Source organism: Setaria viridis, chromosome 3 (assembly GCF_005286985.2).
Source record: "Setaria viridis chromosome 3, Setaria_viridis_v4.0, whole genome shotgun sequence".
Taxonomy (NCBI): domain Eukaryota; kingdom Viridiplantae; phylum Streptophyta; class Magnoliopsida; order Poales; family Poaceae; genus Setaria; species Setaria viridis.
Genome location: NC_048265.2, coordinates 44,535,480 through 44,558,214, shown reverse-complemented (window position 1 = coordinate 44,558,214; position 22,735 = coordinate 44,535,480). Strand labels below are relative to the sequence as shown.

The 22,735-nt window shown below is 44.8% G+C and overlaps 4 protein-coding genes across 4 annotated transcripts; all 4 read right to left on the bottom strand.

Moving 5' to 3' along the window:
• Nucleotides 1-740: 740 nt before the first annotated feature.
• LOC117849333 (CASP-like protein 2U1) lies at nt 741-1,925 on the bottom strand. Its single transcript, XM_034730882.2, has one exon. The coding sequence runs from the start codon at nt 1,611-1,613 to the stop codon at nt 1,011-1,013; it is 603 nt and encodes a 200-aa protein (XP_034586773.2). The 5' UTR covers nt 1,614-1,925; the 3' UTR covers nt 741-1,010.
• Nucleotides 1,926-3,694: 1,769 nt separating this feature from the next.
• Nucleotides 3,695-7,951, bottom strand: LOC117848891 (OBERON-like protein). Its single transcript, XM_034730470.2, has 3 exons — nt 7,783-7,951; nt 6,015-7,216; nt 3,695-4,626 (listed from the first exon to the last, which is right to left on the bottom strand). Exons 2-3 carry the CDS (start codon nt 7,192-7,194, stop codon nt 4,016-4,018), a joined length of 1,791 nt encoding a protein of 596 aa, XP_034586361.1. The 5' UTR covers nt 7,195-7,216; nt 7,783-7,951; the 3' UTR covers nt 3,695-4,015.
• Nucleotides 7,952-8,263: 312 nt separating this feature from the next.
• LOC117848890 (heat shock protein 90-6, mitochondrial) lies at nt 8,264-15,268 on the bottom strand. Its single transcript, XM_034730468.2, has 20 exons — nt 14,998-15,268; nt 14,443-14,646; nt 14,277-14,350; nt 13,942-14,067; nt 13,762-13,855; nt 13,587-13,670; nt 13,292-13,435; nt 13,102-13,215; nt 12,964-13,026; nt 12,783-12,857; nt 12,570-12,674; nt 11,858-11,989; nt 11,676-11,768; nt 11,518-11,595; nt 11,181-11,435; nt 10,322-10,424; nt 9,878-10,052; nt 9,684-9,789; nt 9,384-9,473; nt 8,264-8,869 (listed from the first exon to the last, which is right to left on the bottom strand). The coding sequence occupies exons 1-20, from the start codon at nt 15,112-15,114 to the stop codon at nt 8,636-8,638; spliced, it is 2,466 nt and encodes an 821-aa protein (XP_034586359.1). The 5' UTR covers nt 15,115-15,268; the 3' UTR covers nt 8,264-8,635.
• Nucleotides 15,269-17,396: 2,128 nt separating this feature from the next.
• Nucleotides 17,397-21,261, bottom strand: LOC117848893 (uncharacterized). The gene is made up of 4 exons (XM_034730473.2): nt 21,030-21,261; nt 20,670-20,887; nt 18,888-19,080; nt 17,397-17,855 (listed from the first exon to the last, which is right to left on the bottom strand). The coding sequence occupies exons 2-4, from the start codon at nt 20,757-20,759 to the stop codon at nt 17,725-17,727; spliced, it is 414 nt and encodes a 137-aa protein (XP_034586364.1). The 5' UTR covers nt 20,760-20,887; nt 21,030-21,261; the 3' UTR covers nt 17,397-17,724.
• Nucleotides 21,262-22,735: the final 1,474 nt, after the last annotated feature.

The window sequence follows — 22,735 nt, the reverse complement described above, 5'->3', positions numbered from 1 at the left end:
TATTCACATCAAATTCTTTGATATGAGTGCTTGTATTGTTGGCTAATTATTAATTTTAGTTGTGGATACGCACCATTCGATAATGAGATGGATGTAGTGACTCCATCAATCTCAAAATATTCCATCAATCTCAAAATAGTCTGTTGTCTCTCTCAAAATGAGCCGCATGAGGAACATGTCGTGTAGTGTGAGCGTGGACGTCCATACTAAGTTTCGTGAGAATGATATGGTCTAGCATTTTGGAGGCTTAACTTTTGTGTCCATTGCTCCTTGAATTCTTTGTTTTTCATGTGTTACATCCAAATACTTTATCGAAAAATTTCATGCATTCTAAACTCACATAAGATTACAATTGACAATCAATTTGAATCATACATTTCTTTTTTACAATACTCAGTACAAATGGATATGCTTATATATATATGCAGGCAGGTTCATCCCTACAAATACACGTACATAATTGTATCTTTATTAACAGCCTTAAGGCACTAGATTGCAAATCTTAAGAAATCTTGAGGTTGACGAAATGGCACCTAAGTTATCTAGACTTTGCAAAAAAAAATGGACCATAAGCATTAGTAATAGCTTTGGGAGATTGAAAAGCCGTGAAGACTTTGAAATGCAATTCGACGTGCCACCGTGACTTAATTCGACCATCCATTCTTCCCATCTTGCGTCGTCATCGGCACGAACACCACCAAAAAAAAAAAGAATGGCCCGGTATACCAGGAACAAGTATCTGCTCATGAATCAGTTAATCCATCTGATCAGGAACGGGAAAATTCGTTGCAACACGAAAGATATATCACATCCAAAAGATTCATGGACAGTATTTTAAAGCTGTTTCTTGATTAGCTGCGTACAGCTATATCTTGCAGTGGTAGTACTCTTGTGGAGAGAAGCTAGCAGAGCTCGAGTGCACGGCTGTCCCTACAATGTTTGCATTGCAAGGGAAGCACGCGCCACCGTGTCGAACGGAGCAGTGAAAGCCGACCCGCTAACACGAAGCTCTACCACGTCGCGCCACCGCCGCCGCCGCCGCCGTTCCGGGCGGCCCCGCCGCCGGCTGTCTTATTATGGCCGTAGAGCCTGAAGAGGTTGAAGGCGGACAGGAACGCGAGCAGGACGGCGGCGACGGCGGCCGCGACGGCGCTGGCGATGCCCCCTCCGGCCTGCCTGCAGAAGGCGCCGTACATGCTGCAGATCCCCATCCACTGCAGCTCGGGCTGTCCCCTCTTGGCGATGACGGAGGCCTGTAGCGCCGCCGCGACCGCCGCCAGCACCGCGTACGCCAGCGCCTGGTCGCACGAGAAGACACACCAGGCCAGGGCTCGGCTCGTCAGCGTGCCGCCGCCGCCGGCGCGCTGGGCTGCGGTTACGCAGCACCGCGCGACCTGCAGCAGGCTGTACCCCGCGGCCGCGGCGGCGACGGCCACGAGGAGCACCATAGCCTTCATGTCCCTGAAGGTGGCCCTCTTCTGGAAGGAGAAGAAGGTCCGGGTCTGGCTGTCGGTGGCCACCAGCGCCGCCGCCAGCGCGGACAGCAAGCAGAGGACCGCACGCAGAGACACCTCCGCCACCTTCACCTTCCGCTCCGCTACGGCACCCGCCATGGCGGTGGCCGGCCGTGCAGAGCAACCAGAGAGATGCTCAATCAGAGGTTAGAGAGAGAGAGAGAGATCTAGTGAGAGACTGAGTGGAGGTTCGCGGGAGTGATGGGTGGCCATTCTTATAGCGGAAAAGAAAATAGTAAAGCTTGTGCGAGTGCGAGTGTGGGGAAGATCCTCCCTCCTATGTCGTCTGTGCGTGGCGGCAGTAGCTTCCGTGTCTCGTCCGGTAATCATGGCGGCCATCATCACGGGAGCTCATTCCCAGGATATTAAAAGCGGATAGCGTTGGAGACATGTGCACGCCAGGGCCTACTCCGGCGAGAACGGTTTCACACATCATCGGCAGCAGCTTCTCGTCGTTGCTGCTGCTGGTTTTACTACTTTCTTTTTTTGACATTTTCTCTCCAACATTTTTTTTTACTTTCTCCTGGTTTTATTACCGTACAGAAACATTAGTGGACCAGCCCAGCCGGGTGCCGTGCGTTCGGTCTCGATCGTCAGATCTTGGCGAGCATCAGGCAGGAACAGAGAGCATCCATTAGCAGCATCCGAGACCACACGTCGCACGACATGCCAGAGATCCACCACTGGCCTCTTACTAAACGACTAAAACGCGCGCGGCCCCGGCCGTCCCGTCCCGTCTCATCGTTTTCCAAGCTTCCAATCTGATGAAGAGACGGCACGATCGACGACGACGACGGCAGCATGTGGCAATCAGAAGGGAGCGCCGTTCGGTTCCGGGACAAGGCGGTGCGTGTCGCCTCGCCTTGGACACACGCCTCGCTCTCGCACCGGCCCGACGCCACCGTACGTGCTGGAAGAGGATACCCGATCCATCGGTGGTGCGTCCCTGCGTCGTCACGGTGATGCGTACGTGACGTGGCGGCGGGGCACCGTGAGACGGGACGAAAGCATCCGGCACCTGCAGTGGTGGCGCGACCGGCGACATGCGGCAGTGGGGTGGGATTGTTCGCTTCAGCCTATCAGCTACTTTTTCTTTCATAACAAATCAGCTATTTTAGCTGACTTATAAGTCCAACCTTTGCTTCAGCTTATCAGCTGGCTTGTCAGCTACCAAACAATATTTTTCCTTTATAACAAATCAGTCATTTCAATTTTTTTAGCCAGTTTATAAGTCCAGCCGAACCGACCGATTATTTATTACCAGAGACAGAAAGGGAGCAGAGGAAATGACGCAGTGTTAGGGCCTCGCAGCGGGGAATGCCTGTCGAATGGATTTAGCAAATAAATAAATCTTTACGAGTCGGTACGAAAATGTAAATTATATACTTGTTAAAAATTTCATATAGCATTTTCCCGCTCTTAATTTCAGACATGCCCAACGCGACTGCGAGACACGTTGCGGTTCCTTTCACATTTCCAACGAAAAGGCGGCGCTGCATGTGGGGCATCGTCCCCGACTCCCCCCGTTCGTTGATTCATTCTCGGACAAAAAGTGGAGCAACAACGGCCGGCCTTCACGGTTTTCACATTCGCAGGAGCGGCACGAGCCATACAAATCTGTAGTACAACACCGGTACGTACGTAGTGCCCCTGCACCGGCCCAACCATGCCAAAGACCACCTTCACTCAGACCTGCGCACCCTGTAGCCTGTACCGTATGTTCTCCCAATCATGCAGCCGTGTAGTAGTTTCGTGGCAATCAGGCGACGTTCACACCTGCCGACACGGTAACGAGATTTTATGGTACACAATTATATAAGATCTAACTATTTATTATATAAGATCTAACTATTTATTATTATAGATAATTTAGTAATTATTACATTATAAAATATGATATTTCAAATGGCATAGTCTTTTAAATTTTACGCTAGTGTCAGAAAACTATTATAATGATGCCATTTGTATTTTTTTATCATAATACCTTTACACTACTCATGTATACTTATCCATATCACAGATGAAATTACCGTCAAATATTTTTAATCTAATCCTTTTCGAACATAAAAAAGCTCGTAATTAAACCACACCACTAGGCCTCCAGTATACTACTACGTTTGCGTTTGCCCTGTGCGACTCTGTCACCACTCACCAGTGGTTACATTCTTCCACTCAACCTATTAGCAGCAAGCAAGATTATATTTACTCACAAAGTATACACATGTTTGGTCAGGGACAGTATATATAGAGAGAACCATCAGCGTTTGCTCCATCAGTTTCGTACCTGCCCCACTTAATTTTAACAGTTTTTCGAACAACGACCGAGTTAATATATGTAAACTACAACGGCACATCATAAGCACCAACCAACACACCTAATGGCATCACGACAACTCCCCCCACAGCAAACTCCTCTGCTAACACTTTACACTGATGAAAAGGAATCAGCATGCATCAGCACAGCATCACACATACGGTTACCGATCTCTTGTTTCCGGCGCTCAGTGCCCCTCCGACTTGGCCGGCATGCTGCGGACGTTCTTGAGCAGGTCCTGGATCTTGGACAGCATCATCGCCTGCGCGGGGTCCCCTCCGGCGCCGCTGCTGCTCGCCTGGTGCGGCGGGGGTGGCTTCTGGTTCTCCTGCAGCTTGATCTTCTCGAACAGGAACTGCTTCTCCGCCTCCGCCTCCTCCAGGCGCCGCTTCAGGTACATGCTCGCGTAGTCCTGCTCCGCCGTCTTCGACTTGGCCAGCGCGATGCTCTGCAGCCGCTCCGCCTCCTGCCGGGCCTCGCTCGCCTTCAGCTGGAACATCTCCGCCTCCGCCTGCTTCAGCCGCACGATGCTCTCCAGCTCCTCCACCTGCTGCTTCTTGCGAAGCCGCTCTGCCTTCAGCTCCTGCGCCTCCCGGACCTTCTCTTCCAGCTCACGGTCACAGGCCTCCACCGCCAGGCGGGCCTTCTTGTAGAGTCGCATCTTTTCTTCCGCGACGAGCTCCATCTTCCTCACGGCCTCTTGAACTACCTCTGCTATGCGGTTGCAGGCCTCCTGGGGAGTGATCAGGCGTCCTGAATCCTCATTTTCAGAGATCTTTGGGGAATCCATCTCAAGCTCTGCGTAAAATATATATGAATGCGAAGAAATTGCATCAATCCATCAGTTCTTAGTGAGTTACCAAAACCAAGGGTGCAAAACAAGGGAATTTAGAAAGCCAGGTGGTATTCACAACTGTGGTGGAAGTGAGTCTGGTAACATAGCATGTCAACCAAAGGAACTCCCAAGTCTTGTGAACAAAATCTAGCAAGAAATGCTTATAGTTAAGAAGAATAATTGCAAGAATGTTGGATACAATTGATCGTTTTTTTTAAAACCTTCACAGTAAATTTTTTTTTATAGAATCTAGTGGCCTACCCATAAGATGAAGGTATTGAATACAATAAACTGGAAGAGTTCTGACTGCGTCAACATGAGTTCTTTTTGTCCGTCAAACCAAAAAATAACATGTTCCAAATCCTTGTCTTAGATCAACCGTACAAATTCATTTTCACTGAATATCTCCCCAAACTACCAAGAATCAATAATTTTACAGTATAACTTAAGCAGGTAAAATGAACTACAATTACGGGGACGGAAATAAAAAAAACAATTGATGAGCGTGACCATTCCACTGCCCAGGTCAATGGAGACAATTGGCTGGATCTCGGCAGCTAGGATGGACAAGGGTCAATGGTTGCATGTGACAAGCATAGGGTTCATCAGTGCAACGATGATGAGATGAAGGCGGCAAAGACCATGGCATTGGTGCATGATGAATGTCAGGGCTGCCTATGACAGCTGTGCCTGAGATTAGGATAAAGGTAGAAATGCTAGAGGGTGGAATGATTAGGGGGTGGTAGGCTTGCAGGACTGGAGGGTGGTGTTGGCGAGAGCAGTGAGGGTCAGGAACAAAGGCTCTGTGTTGCAATAGGTCATTAAGTCAATTCAAGTGGGTGAAAAAATTAGTGGCATGAGTGATATTTCCTTAGTTATAGAAAGTTGGTGGCATTTCTTGATACCCACTCCCGATAGTGGCAAATCGTCAGTTTGCCCTAATTCAGTGGATGTACAAAGCACATAAGAAACAAATACAAAAAGAAAACAAACAACATTACATTAATTGTTCTCATGAGGGAAAGCAATAGTTTTCTTTTTCAAACTGGCTCTCGGCTCTGCCCCATTTCCATTCCAAAAGCAGGAAAAACTACATGACTGACATATGTCATTATATGAAATAAAGAATTTTTATTGTCCACCAATATAATCGAAATACATAAGAGTTCATATGAATACGTGGTGGTAATAGAACCAACAATACTTCACAGACAGAGCCATGAGAGAACAGTACATGGAACAACATAGACATAGAAATGAGCATCCAGAAAATGAACATGAACAGAGCAGAAGGTAAGAAGTAACAAGTCAGACGCAAACATATCTTTTAGTGAAGGAAAAATAGACGGACCTTGGAGCGCCTGTAGTATCACCCTAGGATTGATGGAATCAGCAGGAGCGTTCCTCAACCTTTCAATCAGATCCAAACATTTCCTGAACAACACCCTACCTTTTGGGTCCTCACTCAAACGGAATATCTTACAAACAAACTCAAGCTCCCGTAACAGTGCATCCCTGTCCCAACCAGGAGCGCACTGTTGGAAGACGTCCTTAACCCAGCCCAGCAGCTCTGAGGTCCTCTGACAAGCCCGGCACCTGAAAAGCATCTCAGCATGGCCAATGCTGCTTTTCACTGATTGCCCCATTCCAATCTGACCATTATGAATTGCACAATCCGTATGCGTCCAATGAGAGCAGAAATCACATCCTATCCAGCGGCATGTGTTGACCTCGAAATCAAACTTGTTGCAAATGACACACATGCAGAGGTTGCAAAAGCCGTTCCTGCTAGCACACACGTTGCACCTGCAGTCCTCAGCAGGGAGAGCACTCTGGCAAGCAATGTTCCGGCACCTCTTGTACAAGAAGACCTCCACTAGGCGACCCTGTGGGATGGTAACACTGGGGTGCAGAAACGCCTGTATCCCAGTCTTGATCGCAACAAGGATCTCCAGCTGCACATGGTGCGCCACTGAAAGCATGGATGGTGTCAGATCAGTCCTGTCCTGGACAAGCTTCTGCAGGTACAAGAACTCCTCGATGTGTTGAGAACCCCCAGTGCCCTCCAGAATCGACCTGAGCTCGTTCTTGATCTCCTCCAAGTGCTCCTCCGGCATCACCTTCATTTTCTCAGCAACCAAATCAACCCTCTCCCTCGCAACCTCCTGCAGAAGCATCCCACCCACGCGGCACGAGGGTCCGCGGATAACCTGCAGCTTGGCCACACCGTTCGCAACCTCCTTCTCCTTCTCCACAGCCTTACTCACAATACCAGTGGCAGCAGTGCCGCCGTTGCTCTGGTTTGGCTCTGCAGGCCATGTGTCCCTGGAACTGGCGCTCTCGGTGGCGGAGTCGTGGCCCGGGTCAGAGTTCGAGCCAGGCTCCTGCATGTCCGGCGAGCCCACCTGCTCCGACGAGGCCAACGAGAGCGAGGTCTGCAGCCCGGAGGGGCGCGGGCCATGTCTCGGAGGCAGCATCCCCTGGGCTGGTGGCGGCTGCTGGTGGAAATTAGCACCGGATGAGGTCCCCATCTTCCAGACCTTAAGCTGCAACCTGCAATGAGCAACACGTTCGATCTCATTACAAGGATAATAATTAATTGACCATATAAGACCCAACAAGTTTCTGATTAAACCATCACGGGACAAATACACAAAATTGCATGTATCCGAACTAAGAAGGAAACCACCGGATCTAAGCCGCGCAGCAGCTAGTGCACGAATGAATTTCCTCCTACGCAACAGCTAGTACAAGTCGGTTCGATACTCTGTTCTCCCCCTAATACTTACAGCTCGATTCCTCAGCGAAGGAGCGCCTAGAGCAGAAATCCGTACCGGAATTCGCCAATCGGGACCTAACCATCCAAGCACAGCCAACGAACCAACCCAGCGCCAGCCCCATGGCCTCCACCTAAAGGAAGTTCGAACCTCGCAGCTCAACAGGAAGCCGAGGGCGAGGAGCCGACCCCGAGCGAGTCTGCGCAGACCGGAACCCGCCGCCGACGCCACCGAATCGAGCATCCCAGGCCCGGCCTCCGCATCCGCGCGCGCACAGCCTAGCTAACGTACGGGTGAACCGGCGGCATGGGGCCCAACCGGAGGATTAAGGTAGCTGCTCACCTGGAGGCGAGCGGACCGGATCGACGGCGCGGGCTGAGGCCGTCCCAGGATCGCCGCCGCCTTTGACCGACGCGGGCGGCGAGGTCCCCAGCAAGTTTCCTCTCCGCGGAGCTGCGGTGCCTTGTTTTCTTTTTCAAAATAAAAACTGGAGGAATGGGAGTGGGAGTCCAACCGAGACGAACCCACCCAGCGTGGGTGGGGATTTGGAAGACCGGCTGCGGGCGGTGCGGAGTGGGGAGGGCGACCGGTTTGACCGGTGGGCGACGCGGGTTGGCGTGTGGGCCCCGCCCCCCACGGTGGTGGCATGGTGGGGTTGGCCGGTCGATAAGAGTTGACCGGCGTACGCGCGCTCGTGCTCGCGCAGAGGAAACTGCAAATCGCCTCGTGAGTTCGTGGCTTTGTATCAATCATCAATCAAACTGCCTTGGCTGTCGGGTATCCAGCCAAATCCAGTGCTGCAGCCTGCAGACCTGATCTCAGATAACACACAACCTGCCTAGGCGATTCCGCATATATGATAAAGAAGTTGGCTTCCAATTTCCGGATACAATCTCCATAGTTACCAAACCCATCAAAGATACAAGTTGTGGGCTTCCAATGTCCAACTACAATCTCCATAGTGACCAAATCCATATAAAAATATAAGTTGATGTTCAAGTTCTCTAAACACCACTTATTCCGGTCTCTTCTAAATCCTATCCAACACGTCTACATTAGCCATCACACAGCTCGTTGTACAGGCCGCTGGAACAAAATCTCAAAAATTCTCGGCGTTGACATCCGATGTTCGTGACACTAGATACGCTACAAAGTTCCGCGCGAGCGGACGGCTGGGGGTTTCCTCGCCTCTTTCTCATTTCTGCTGGCCAGACTCAACGGGCTCAGGCTCAACCACCTCGGCTTCAACTGTATCAGGCTCGACATGCGGGGCAGCAGCGTGCTGTGAGAACGAGGGCTCGACGTGCGGGGCATCGTGCTCTGGGAACGCACTGGCGAACGGTGCCTGTGACTGTGAGGACCATTTGCCGGCGATGGCAGAGCTCATCATGTCGTAGATCTTCCCACTGAGCTCGGCCGGATTGTCAGGCTGCAACATCATACATACAGGCATGAGTTGATACGGAATTGCAACTGAAGTTAAGGCAAAGCTGATAGAGTAGGTGAGGAAATAGCAAAACCGATAAGTAGGAAAATTTGGCCCAGGTAGTCAAAATAAAGTGAAGATCATACTGAGTTGCTCGTGTCCTTACATTACACGAAGGACTACAGACGAACAGTTCAGACTTCAGAGTGGCATTACCAATGCAATTGAATTTGGGACAAGAAACTTTAACTCAATCGTATTTCAAGTTTTAAGGTTGGGATATGGCAATTTCAGGTGCCGAGCACATTGTGTTTGCCTCGTACTGTCTGATGCTTGTAAATAGTGCTTACACTGATTTTCGTTTCATTTGTAAAATGGAAATGACATATGGTCTCACCATGCCCATGTTTACAGGTACAAAAAACAGAGGTTCACACAGCCAAACGAAAGCAAGGATTCTAGTACATAATATTTTTTTCAATGGTGTTAATGAGATTGAAAACAATAGTGTACTCACCGTAAAACCACTAGAAATCATAGCAGTTTCAAAGAGGACATCGAGAACCTTTAGAGCTTCAGGGTCATCAGGGTTGCTTCTGCATGCAACCTGCATTTTGCAAGTTATCAGAATGGAACACCCAATAGGTACTTCAGGTCTAAAATAACAGATTTATCACAATTGAGTAAAACAAAATCAAATCATCAAGATATGAAGTAACTTCTAGTGCTGCCAAATTTGCTGCAGTTCATCAGCTGCAGTCCTGTTATAGCCTGAATGCTTGGAGGTGAGATAGCCAACAGCAGGTTGAGAACTTACATTCAAGCCCTTAATTATTTCGTGCTCTGGGTTTATCTCGAATACTTTCCTCGAACGCATGAAATCCAAAGAAGATGTGTCACCCATAGACTGTGCCCTCATCAACCTGTTAACAAACAGCGAGGAATTATTAGATTTGTTCAGTTATAGTTATAAAGTCAGGAATCATTACAGATGTAAAAATACACACTAACCTCTCCATATTGGCAGACCAGCCAAACTTGGCTGCAACAAGAACACATGGTGATGAACTGAGACGATTAGATATGTCAACACGTGCGACCTTGTCGCCTAAGCGTTTCTTGATCCAGTCACAGGTTTGGCTGAACTCCTGCTTTATCTCCTTTTCTCTTTCTTCGTTCTTATCACCTAAGGTACATTTGCATATCACAATCAGAAACAAGAAAAATAAATCACTAAAATAACGATTAGCTGTCTCACTTCTGAAGAAATAATTTAAATTACAAAGAGATAAGTGTACAGGACAGAAGTTTAAAATTAAACCTATCGTGGATCACTATTAATGTACCAATAACATGGTGATTAATCCGGATGGAAACAAAAAGAAACAATCTTGCCACAATAAGGCAGGTTAGCCAGTAGGTAATGGGAGATTGACAACACTTCTATGTGCATACCTAAATCCAAATCTTCCTTGCTAATGTCCACAAATTTCTTATCCTTGTAGGAAGCCAGATTCTGGATAGCCACTTCATCCATAGGGTCGACCAAAAGTAGAACCTACAAAAAAAGAAGTAACATCACATTTGAAGTTAGAACTAACATCATCCAAATTAATCTCATTTCTGGAGTAATTCACATTCTACAAACTCATTTGCCTGAATGATCATAGGGTTATTTTTGTTCATATTATAGGGTTATTTGAATGATACAGCCTAAATAAAACATGGACAAAGCAGAACCCAAAAATGCCTCAGAAATAGTACAAAGCCCACTTGTTCTAATAGCTGAGTGAATAGTGTCCCATTACCCCACGCGACGTGGTGCAGCCACAGCAGCAGCATTTCCAGAATGGCCACAAAGCACTTTAGCTCTGCATGGCAACTGCTTATTCCTTATGTGCCCCAATTTCAATGGTTAGATTGGTCACTACCATATCTCTTTAAGCCACATTCTCATATTCTTAGTCTAATTCAAGGCTAAGGCAAATAATTTCAACTTATGTATCCACATAAAGCCCCTCCATTGCTCCAAGCTGACCAATGACCACCACCTGTTCTCATCCTTTCTACTGGCTTCTTTCCACACACACTTGCCCAGGTCGAAACAAGGCGTAGAGACTCGTGTAAATTAACAGAATAAGTGGGTTGGTTCCATAATCTACTCCAACCATTATTCAACGAACAATTTGGCAGCTGTGATGAATGATGGGCTCCATACAAAATACAGTAAAACCAAAAATAACCACCTAAACAAGAAAATACTATAGAATCAATAATCTGTTTGCAATAACAGTAAGATACCATCAGTTCTTACCTCGTACTCCTTTTCAGTGAGCTTCTCTAAGAAAGGAGCATTTTTGGCACTGCTCAGACTGTCAGCAGCAACAAAGAAAATGTCCTTCTGCTCAGGTTTCATGTTCTCCACATATTCATCCAAGCTAATTAATTCATCATTGCTTTGAGAAGAGAAGAATCGCAACAAAGGAGCAATTCTCTTGTGGTTTTCCTTGTCTTCCATGGCACCCAGCTTTAAAAATTTGCCATAATTCTCCCAGAACCTTTCATAATCCTACAGAAAAATTCGGATGAGAAAGCTGAAAGAAAAGGCAGATACTTGGCACCATGTCCCATGAGGAAAGGAGAAAACTTACATCTCTGTTTTCACTGCAAGAAATGCCAAGTATCATATCAAAGGCCTTCCGCACAAGCCTCTTTCTCATTATCCGCACCTATCAAAAATGACAGTGAGATCAGTATTAAGTGTTGAAGTGACAAAGACATGAAAAGAAAACCACATCAAGCAACTTACAATTCGACTTTCTTGAAGGATCTCACGAGAAACATTCAATGGAAGGTCATTTGAGTCAACAACACCCTTTACAAAGCTCAAATATCTTGGGAACTGGCCAAACACAGTTGTCAACATCAGATCCACTTTGTAGTAAATTTTTATACAAACAATGAAGAATTGGTGCTAGGTATTGAACATACCAATTCTCCATCAAAGTCATCTGATATGAATACACGCTTAACATAAAGCCTGATATTCTTGGTCTTCCTGTCAGTTATGTCTTCCTTCTTTGTAGCCGGAACAAAAAGAATCGATCTGAATTCTACCTCACCCTGCACCAATTAGATCAAGGACCCACTTATATGTGACGATGATGCAATCATAAAAGTCGAGTTTAGCATAGTGGCTACCTAAGTAGATCATACAAGTTAGAGCTATTGAAAGATCATGAACTAGTGATAGTGAAGATTGTCACCTATTCAATGCAAATGTTACAGAACCAACTGTCCACAAGGTTGTAGGTGTTTAAAAGGGAGATCAAACTGACAAAAGAAGATTAGAGCTGCCATAACTACAATGGCAATTTCATCTTCAACAATAAATACATCTAATACACTTGTCATGCTACGCAAATCTGCAGTGTTTGATTATATTTTATTGTATGACATTTTTGCCTTGGACACACAAAAATAAACTGTGATTAAAGCAACAGAGTATGAAGCAACAAGAAAAAAAATGACTCAGATAAACTCAAACAATACAATTTAGCAGCAAAGGCAAAGCACATAGGACACATTATGCAAATCAGCATATAGCCGTGTATACTATGAGATCTAAAGCAGCCATGATAGTCATAACTGTTAACTCATCAAAACAAAGAAATGGCAAGCAACCAATATAAACACAACCCACCTCTGTAGTGAAGTGAGAGGAGGCCAACGGATCCAAGTACTCATTGAAGGTTTTCTTGAAAAATTCATTGTACTCCTCAGTTGAAACCTCTTTAGGGTTCCGAAGCTGCCAACAGCACAAAAAGGTACCCACAAGGTTCACACATTTACATTTTCGAATATGCACATATAAAATCATGATTGTATCAACAAAGATAATATAAATAAGTCTTACCCAGATAGGTTGTGTTTCATTTGTAAGCTCCCAATCCCAATACTTCTCCAAAACTGTCTTGGTCTTTTTCTTTTTCTGTGAACATAGAGATATTAATTCTCAACCAGTAATAAAGCACAACACAATTTTGTTCGCAGTAAAGCAGTGCAAAATCAAGAGTTCAATCTGCCTATATACTTACCTCTGTTTGGGCTTCAGCATCGCCTTCTTTTTTGGTTTCTGCTGGATCCTCGTCAACCTCAACCTAGATGATCAGTACATGTCAGATGTAAGTAGTATCTTGGATCGAAATAGCAAAGAGACTGAAAAGAATATTCACCTCTTTTGTGAAGCCCTTTTCTTGCCACGTGTAAATGGGGAAGGAAACAAACTGAGAGTAGTTCTTTACAAGTTTTTGAATCCTTTCAGGGTGAGCAAAACCCTTATCGTCACGCTGAAAGTAGAAAGCATGACAGTTAAAATAGGGAAAATAGAAAGAAGTTAAATCACATTGGGATAAGCGCACAGACTTTGAGGTAGAGAGTAAGGCGAGTTCCCCTAGGAATGAGCTTCTCTGGGTCCTTTTCCTCTCTAACGGTGTAAGAACTGGAATCTGCTTCTCCTTCCCAAACATATTGCTTGTCAGATTTTGGGCTCTTTGTTGACACAACAACCTATTGTGTAGAAGAGAAAATACCAATTAACTTACAAATTATAGGGTACAAGGGCAGCAGGAAAGGAAAGTCAAATTAATAAGCAAGAGCACATGACCAGAGGAAGTTGACTAATAACAAATTATACAGATAAATCATGATAACAGTATACCTTATCCGCAACAAGAAATGCAGAATAGAATCCAACACCAAATTGACCAATCAAGTTGCTGTCCATGCCGGCTTCTTGACTCTCCTGTTGTACAGCAGACAGTAAACCATAAATATTGAAGAATTTTGGGCTTGGACAAATTACAAAAAGAACACCATCTTCAGCAAGATAAAACCTTCAGTGCCTTCAGGAACTTAGCAGTTCCACTGTTCGCAATAGTCCCAAGCGAATCCACAAGTTCTTGCTTCGTCATGCCAATCCCAGAATCACTGAAGATAAAGAGCACAGGACAGAATGAAAATCACTTCCGACAAAGAAACCACTCTATGATCAGCTACAAGTAACTAATACTTACGTAATTGTTACTATTCCATTATCCTTGTCTGTTTGGATGCGAATGTCAAGTTCAGGACCATCCTTCAGAAGCTCAGGATCAGTGACACTCAGATAACGCAACTTATCAAGTGCATCACTAGCATTGCTGCAAGCACAAATAAAAGAAAATGAAACAACAAACTAAGTAGAGGGATTGAAATCCATAACGCAGTCGTTACATAACAATTAACAACAGGCCGCAACCCCAAGTTTCAACCAAATACCATGACAAGGAACAAGAGGCTATACTTGAGGGAACATTTAAGATAAATAGCTATCTGAAACTACTTATGTTCAAAAATGTAACCCACCCACCTGACCAATTCTCGAAGGAAGACTTCCTTGTTACTATACAAGCTGTGAACAATCAAATCCATGAGCCTATTTACCTGTGAAGCACATTGCAGAAACACCATGGAGTCAATTATAACCAAACATCAGCAGAAGTTAGCACGAAGTTGCACAAATCCACCATAAGTACCTCAGCCTGGTACTCATGCTTCTCAGCCGGCGGCATGTCTGTGGAGTCAACTGCAGCCGCACTCGAATCATAGCGCCTCCCGATAAGGGCACCATCCATCAGCTTGAGGGATGCCATATTACTGGTTCCACTAAGCTTGGGTGCCGCAAGCACCGAGAGCAACCTCTTCTGTTGCTGAGGAGCTCCTGGCGCCCCATTGTTCGCCTGAGATCACAGGACATAACACATATAACCAAACAGGTAGTTGGATCGACTCAATTTGGACACTAGAATTAGAGAATATCTTTTCCCCTCTATTGAACAGTAAAATTTCCACAGTAGGTGACCAATTTGGCAAAAGGCAATCACTGCAAACTAATGGTAAATAGCATAATGAATAAATCGACCTTTGAACCTAAGCGTCAATTCAAGTATGCCCATCAGATTCATCCAAAGCAAATAGCTCGATTCGCCAATTCGGACGAACGAATGAGTACGGACCTATTCCAACTAATAGCGAGCCACTACATGGCTTGAGGGCCAAACAAACAGGGGAAAACAGAATGCCACAAGTACCGGGCGGGGCGGGACCGAGGCGGCGGCGTCGGTGGAAACAGCGGATGCGGCGCCGGCGGCCGCGCGGCTGCGGGCGGCGGCGGCGGCGCAGAGGGATCGCCTGGAGGCCCCGAGCATCTTCAGCTTCCCCTACCAAGCACGCGCCAAGGGCGAGGGAGGCCGCGAGGTCGTACGCGGGCGAGGCGGGGTGGCCGAGACGGAGCGGTGGAGACGACGCCGCGAGGGTTTAGGAGGGGTAGGGTTTTGGGAGGTGGGGGGGATTGAAGACCAGAAGAGGGAAGGCGTATAAATGGCGTGCGCCTTGCAGGGCAAGAAGAAGAGAGGAGGTAGGTCACTGACGTGGTGGGCCCAGTAGCGGGGTTGGAGTGTCAGTGAGTGTGTGGTGGTATGCGTGGGGTTGGCTGGTGGGGTTTAGCGGTTAACGGTGGAAGGTTCTGGATGGCGGAGGGTTGGGCAAATGCTGCGAGCACAGCTTCATGACGTGTGGGCCTCATGGAGGCCTGGAACGGGATGTGGCCCACAAGTCAGTAGGATTAGTGTTGCTGCTGCTCCGGGTCGCCGGTTCAGAAGGCTCCAGAAGGGGGAGGTTTCCTTCGATGACATGTGGGTCCATGCGACATGTTACCCCATCTGTCATTGAGCTATGATACTGTGGTAGGTCGGTTTTTTCACACGCAGGTTGAAGAAGGTTCTCGGCGCTGGAGAGGCCACGTAGGCTCAGGTGCACGTTGCAACTTTTTTTTTTCCCCAAAAAACACAGAGGAAAAAGATAGGTAAGGTGCAACAGATTCACGTTTAGGGAGTGCGTGAGCGTGAATACGAGGGTACTGTGTTTCAATAAAAGAAAATGACGCTAACAAAGAAAACCATTACAGAGGATACTGGGCGGTTCGAACTTCGAACTTCCTGACCTGTGACATGGTACCGAATGAATCTCCTCCTTCGCAACATGGGCACGTATTCATGGATCTTCGCCTTCATGTACAGCTTTGTTTTCTCAAAGCATGAAGTAGCAGTCTTAATAAAAGATCGTGAGCCCGGCAAATCTAATTTCCTAGTGTAGCTCCAAGTGTTACTTCCAATATAATCATACAAATCATCAATCAAAAGGGAAATGTCATTAAACTTGCTTCATGAATGTGCAAACATTTTCTATCGCCGTGAGGTCATGAAAAATCATACATAACCGATCCTCCCTGGTATCTTTTGACACAAAAAAGAATGTAAATGCATTGCTTAAGACGATTAAAAGTAACCTATTGGCCCCTCGTTAGACATATACTCTAATAAAAAAATATAAATGCATTTGGTTAATATGATTTTAGGTAATGTATTGACCCCCTTATTAGACATATACGCTTGATGTTTTTGGCGTTTTGGCCCCAAAGATCCCATCGAGCTTAGCGGTGTTACGCCGTACGGGCGAAGGCTGATTGGTATTGGCATTTCTTTGTTAGGCCTCGTTTGTTTCATATTATAATCCATATAGATTATATAATAATCTAGATTATGGGTTATGAGCGCGCTCGCTTCTGCTTCTGCTGCTACTACAGCTGCATGGCGCAACTGCTCGGCTGTAGCTTGCAGCTCATGCACTTCCAGCTAAAAAATAACTACGCAACCTTATCTTGAGGTATAAAAAAATTGCACAGCAATTCTCACCCGCATGCTGGCTGCAGCTGCTGTTGACTTTTTGTTGCAGCCACAGTCGCAGCGCAGCTGCAGTCAGCTGAGGTCCCACGTGTACTATAGTAAAAGAACACTTGTGGACCATTATGGGACCACAAATATTTTCAAATAAGCTACTCTTGGGTAGCTTATTTCAAATTATTTATAGTCCCAAGTGGTCCAAGATAGTTATTTACCCTGTTACCCTTGATCATAATCTAGTTTATATAATTTAGGAGGCAAACAAGTAGGGCTTTAGTTTTCGGTGGCGATTAGTGTCAGGATATCGAAGTTACCGAGTGAAGTGGATAAACATAAGTGCTCCCTCCGTTTCAAATGGTAGATCGTTTTAATATTTCTAGGTGTATATTTTTTACTATGTACCTAGATATAGTCCTAGATATAGTTTATGTTTAGATACATAATAATGCAAATATAGAAATATAGAAAAGCTAAAACAACGTACAATTGATTGAAACGGAGTGAGTAGAATCTAATGGACAAGGCTGCGTAGATCATCCGTGACGGATAAGGTGCGCCAAATCACCAATTATACGTGATCCATAACCAACGGCCTTCCATATTGGTTTGTGGGAACACTTGTCATCTGAATTTCCTTATAGAACTGTACAAGAACTTGTTCCCATCACTAAATTGTCTCATCTCATACAATGGCTATGATAACGATTTTCTGAATAGCATAGTAAAAACCTCGGAAATAACAGAACAGATAGTGAAGATCCAGGCCAATTCTTAGCAATGAAAATGCATAACAACTCAGGACGATTTGCCAGAAGCAGACCTTACCAGGACCATCTACACAACATATGTTTCTTTCTTTGTCTACATCAGATTACTATTCCAAACCTACATATGAAGTAAAACAACAGATCTAGTAAAGGATAAGAGACTAGTTGTACATAGTAGGAGCATACTACTCTCATAGCAAAACAGCTCTCAGACCACTTATAACTAGCGCACGATGGTGTGTGCGCAGGCTACCTCCCATGGAGCTGGAGGAAAAGAGTGCAGGCAGGGACTCAAGGCGCTTTACAAGCATCAGGGTTCCAGCTTCAAGGAGACGACCCGAGACTTCCTGTTCTGCTTGGCCGCCCTCACAAACACCACGGAGAGACATGCTGGCGCCCACCATGGCCGCCGAACTTCTTGCTCTCCCTTCAGGCAGGCGACTGGATGTTGATTTACACGGTGTTTCAGAGATTACATATAATATACACCGCATGCCATCTTAAAAATATAAATAAAACAGCAAACAATTCACTAAGAGTGCCTAGAGTTCATGGCAAACATATCTCATATTCAGCAGTATATTTAGAATACGATATAATCTTACATCTCACTAGTCACTATGCTAAACAACATTGGAGTCACAGTGACAGTATATCCAAAACAGAAAGACCCAAAGTACGTAGTAGCTTCAATCTTGCACCCTATTTCCTTGCAGCTTACCCTTATTATTCTCATAGTGCTGGGGCATCAACGCAATCAATGACTTAATGAGTCAACGTTCTTAAGAGATCAGTCCATAACAAGGTAGGCGCACTGTATCCCTTGATGTGAGTGATACTGAGATCTAAGTCATCTAACCTTTGAACAATATTCCTCCCTGCCTGACTTCCTTGTTTTAAGGTGTTAGTACAGCCATACAGCCTCAAATGTGCATGTTAGATAATTTTTTTCTAACTACAGTACTTTTAGTGGCAAATATCTTAATATCCTTTTCGCCATTCCACATGATAAGTCTATGTGGTTTTATGTATAATAATGGCCAAAGTTTTGAATGTTTGATGGTAACAAGTTAGGATATCTATTCTAGACCAGAGATAGTGCTGCATATTTTGGTCATGATTAACTCAAACTGCTGCCGTTAAGTTGGCAACGATTTTATGCACCAAACTTCAGCAACAGACTTAGCTAAGCCAATCTACATACATAGAGAACCAATATCAAGCATTGAATGTTTACTACTTCAAAGACTATGTTTTTTGGTCGCTTAGGCAAATCCCAAAAAGATAGCATCAGTGAGAGCAGACCAGAAGTTCATTCTAATGGCTGATTTACACGTTGTTATAAGTCAAGTGGAACTGAGAGTGCATATGTGTATAAATGGAGCACTGTAACTGTTATAAGATAGAAGAAACATGCTGTAATAGACTCCTTGATATGAATGGCTAAGTAAAAAGAAACAGAATTACACAAACCTTTAATGCGCCTCAACTCTTTGCACAGTGTGATAAAGTCTCCCCATTTCATATGGCACCGCCTGATAAACCGCAGAATCTGCTCAGTAGTAAACATAGACAAGCTTTCCAGATATTCTCCATTGACACCATTTTCTTCAAATACTTGTCTGTAGCCACCAAGATTTATTTCTTCCAGCCATAATCCAACATCCTGAATAAAAATAATAACCTTATTAGGTGAATAGCCAAGCATCTTGAGGTGACAAGATAGCCTTGAACTCTTGCATTTGGACCCTACCTGTTGTAGTCATAAATAAAAAACTAAAAGTACTATGCCAGCCCAAATATGGTTCTAAATTATAGAGCCTAACATAAGAAGAAGAAAAGTTGATCAGGGGGAGAGATGTTTCCCCTGACATAGCTCTTCAGGAGGGGCCCACTGAACTTGGCCAAGAGCAGCCAGGAAACAAGCTGGAACTGCCTTCACTGTAACCAATTTACACAGCGAGACGGGCACACGACCTGCGGCACCCTAGATTGGAGCCCGGGCAGGTGGCATCTTAGCTGGATGCTCTATCATTACGCTATCATTGCATCCGCATAAAGCCTAACATAAGACATGATTCTAGAGCAAACATGCACAAAATTGAAGGACGAGATTGTCAGATTGAACTAAATTGCAACCAGAAATGCAGAACTAAAAACAAGAAGCATACCAATGACCAAAAAGAGACCCAAAAAGAAACAGAGAAATATGGACACCAGATTTTTTTTTATTGATAAGGACACCAGATAATTAAATAGGAAAATAAATGACACTTATGTTTTGGACATGACCTAGCTAAAGATGTGGAGATTTTCCTTTCTGTACTCGTGCGTATGATACTTCAGTAATAATAACCAAACAAGCAAGGAATTTCAAGGTTCAGATCATTCTTAGGAAAGTTACACCAGAAAGAGATCATGACATAGACTAAGTGCCTTAAAGGCACAGAAGAAATGATCAACAGAAAGGCAAACTTTTAACAAACATCAACAATGCATAGCTGCAAAAACAGAGTTTGCACCACATCATGACAAAAATCAAGATTGCATTCTAACCCAGATTAGTAAAAAAAATTGATAAGCACATCAGCATAGGAAACAAGGGTGTGTCAGTTAACTGAACTTCATGTAGCAACATCATCAAACTGGTGCTAGGTACAGATTTCACAATAAGCACCCCCATCGACTTACAAGATTAAACCAGAGATACTCTAATGGCGAAGATCCAAAGCCACAGACACAAAAGAACCCAGGATTATGGAAGATGCAAACAAAATTCACAAATGTAACAAATAACAGCTGCAGGGCAAGAAAATAGCAATTCAGTAACTGCAACGTCAATACTCAGTAGCAGTTCATACATGGAAGAGACAACCGCATACAAATACCAAGGCGCTAAGACTTTTCTTAAGAATTCACGCCATAGATTTCTCAAATACCTAACCAGAGTGATAACTTAAAAAGCTAGGTGCATAACCAATATCATCACATCCCCTTTTCAAAATCAACGGGTAAAATATAGATATGCATAACTCTATATTCCAGTCCTCCAGGGAAGGGCAGAAGCAAAATCTAGAGCCAAGGATCATCAGAGGGAGAATACAGAATGACAGATTCCACATTCCCAAATCTCCTAGCTAATTCACCCAAACTAAAGCCTACATAGCAGCAACGCACAAAATTAAAACCATTAATTTGCGAGAAAACTAGCATTCCTAGTAGTCAAAGCAAAGGAGGGGGAACACAGATGAGCACCTCGACAGTCCAGATGAAGAAATCGAGCGGCTCCGGCGACCGTCCCCGGCCCACCTCCTTCTTTCCGGGAGCAGACTTCGCCTGGGCCATGGGGGTTCAGCCGAACCAAACCCCCCAAAAATTTCCTGGAGGATAAACCGCACCCCCGAAATCAGGCGCCACGAAGTACTCTAGTCAGTGCCAACCAGCGTCGATCTCGCGCGCTGGAGGAGGAGACCCTAATCAAGACATGGATGGACGGATCGGGTTAGCAGCGCACCACGCAGAAGGAAAACCCCGAGCCAACACCGAATGGGCAGAGAGAGGAATCCGGGTTTGATTGGAAGGAATCCTCCGAGAAAGTGAGCTTAGGTTGCTTACCAACCCAAGAAGGGACCACTCCTCGCGCGAACGGATCTCTGCCCCCCAAGGGAACCAGAGAGGTGCGCGGTGGGTGGAGGATCCGGCGGCGTCAGAGAGGGAGAGGAGCCGCCTCGCCGGCGGCGTTGCGGTCGGCGGCGACGCGTGGGGAGCTGGTAAAAGCCTTGTGCGGTGGTGCCCGTGCCCGGGCCGAGCGAGCGAGTGGGGCACTCCGGGTCTGGGAGGCAGATGGCAGCGCGAGGCCCTATGCTTCTTCACACAGCTGGGGAACGCCCACTTCCACTTCCACCTTCGTTTTCTTTTCACTTTTCTTTTCTTTTTCTTACTTTCAAAATGATGAAGAAAAGTGTATTTCAGTTTAAATAAGGGTAAATGTAACATATTATTTTAAAAAATTTCAATGAACGGATTAATGCATTTAGTATATACTAGTTTGGAAAATGTACTGGTTCTTTCTGCGGAATATTACTTTTGGTTTTTAAGTGTTGTTAGTAGGGTGCAGTCGCACGCACATAATTTTAAAATATTATAAATATTTTTATATTGATAGAAAATCAAATAAATAAAATTTTATATCTAGAGCAAAGATGTCTGATTTGTTAAAAACTTGGAGGCGTTAAAAACCTATTAATTGGAAAAATTAAACACGTGTGCATGCTGGTGTTTAAAAGAAAAAAATGCTTTATAGCATACAAAATAAACACACCTAAAACATTTTCCAAAAACTTATGCTTTATAGCATAAAGAATATACAAACCAACACCCCATAATCTAATATGATAGGTAAATGGAAGAAGCACATTAAAATATTTCTTTCTCATGGAACAAATAAAAAATATATAATAAAAAAATTTACTTCATGTTTAATGCTTCCTTAAGATCATGTTACAAGAATTACCCATTTCATCACTAATCCATCAAGTTGAGTTTAGCGGGCTACACGTCTACAAGATAATAATATCTAGATGTGCTTCAAAGGCTACCTTATGACCATTCAATGTCATTTGTTGGATAAGGCCAGTAGTATCAGGCAATAATAAATATTTCTAAAGCACACACATTTTCATTGGTAGTTTTTTGGACAATGCACAAATGCAACTCACAACACAGTTAATTATTTATACGATATTCCCAGTGCAATGTTTTAAACTAATGGGCCACTGAAACTGTGGAACCACCCAAATTATTTCAACTAAACCAGGTTATCATCCATTGATCAACCCGACTTCATCAAAATAATCCCGGTAGTTCCCGGTATGCGCCTCGAGCATCGTCTAGGAACAACTCGCATACCGTTTTTATATTATGGCAACCATCACAAGGAAACATATGAGAACAAATTTTAAACTTTGATTCACAAGTCTTGATCATCTTACAAAATTTTCAAAATTTTTACAACATACATGAACTAGAACATAAGAATTCTCATCAATTAAAGTGAGGTTCTTAACAAACTTAGATTTTATTTAGGTCTAGGCGGCTATCCTATCATGCTTTTCTTAGATTGAGAGTTAAAACACAGTGGGAAGATATAAAGTAATAAGGTGCAACAATGATGTCCTTACCCATAAGACACGATCTGCACAAGCTTAGAGCGACTTCCACCATTCATCCACCTTGCTGGCTCCGACAGGATGAATGCGGTTATTACTCACAACAAGAAACCTGCAAAACACACCATAAGTACATTGCGTGCTTGCAGGACT

Excerpts from the sequence above, each read along its gene's own strand:
- LOC117849333 (XM_034730882.2), bottom strand. The coding sequence starts at position 1,613 with ATGGCGGGTGCCGTAGCGGAGCGGAAGGTGAAGGTGGCGGAGGTGTCT.
- LOC117848891 (XM_034730470.2), bottom strand. The coding sequence starts at position 7,194 with ATGGGGACCTCATCCGGTGCTAATTTCCACCAGCAGCCGCCACCAGCC. Across the intron at positions 4,627-6,014 it reads GATACTACAGGCGCTCCAAG|AGCTTGAGATGGATTCCCCA; the intron begins GTCCGTCTATTT and ends TATTTTACGCAG.
- LOC117848890 (XM_034730468.2), bottom strand. The coding sequence starts at position 15,114 with ATGCTCGGGGCCTCCAGGCGATCCCTCTGCGCCGCCGCCGCCGCCCGC. Across the intron at positions 12,675-12,782 it reads ATGAAACACAACCTATCTGG|CTTCGGAACCCTAAAGAGGT; the intron begins GTAAGACTTATT and ends TGCTGTTGGCAG. Across the intron at positions 9,474-9,683 it reads AAATAATTAAGGGCTTGAAT|GTTGCATGCAGAAGCAACCC; the intron begins GTAAGTTCTCAA and ends TGCAAAATGCAG.
- LOC117848893 (XM_034730473.2), bottom strand. The coding sequence starts at position 20,759 with ATGGCCCAGGCGAAGTCTGCTCCCGGAAAGAAGGAGGTGGGCCGGGGA. Across the intron at positions 19,081-20,669 it reads TCTTCATCTGGACTGTCGAG|GATGTTGGATTATGGCTGGA; the intron begins GTGCTCATCTGT and ends ATTTTTATTCAG. Across the intron at positions 17,856-18,887 it reads AGAGTTGAGGCGCATTAAAG|TCGCCTGCCTGAAGGGAGAG; the intron begins GTTTGTGTAATT and ends ATCAACATCCAG.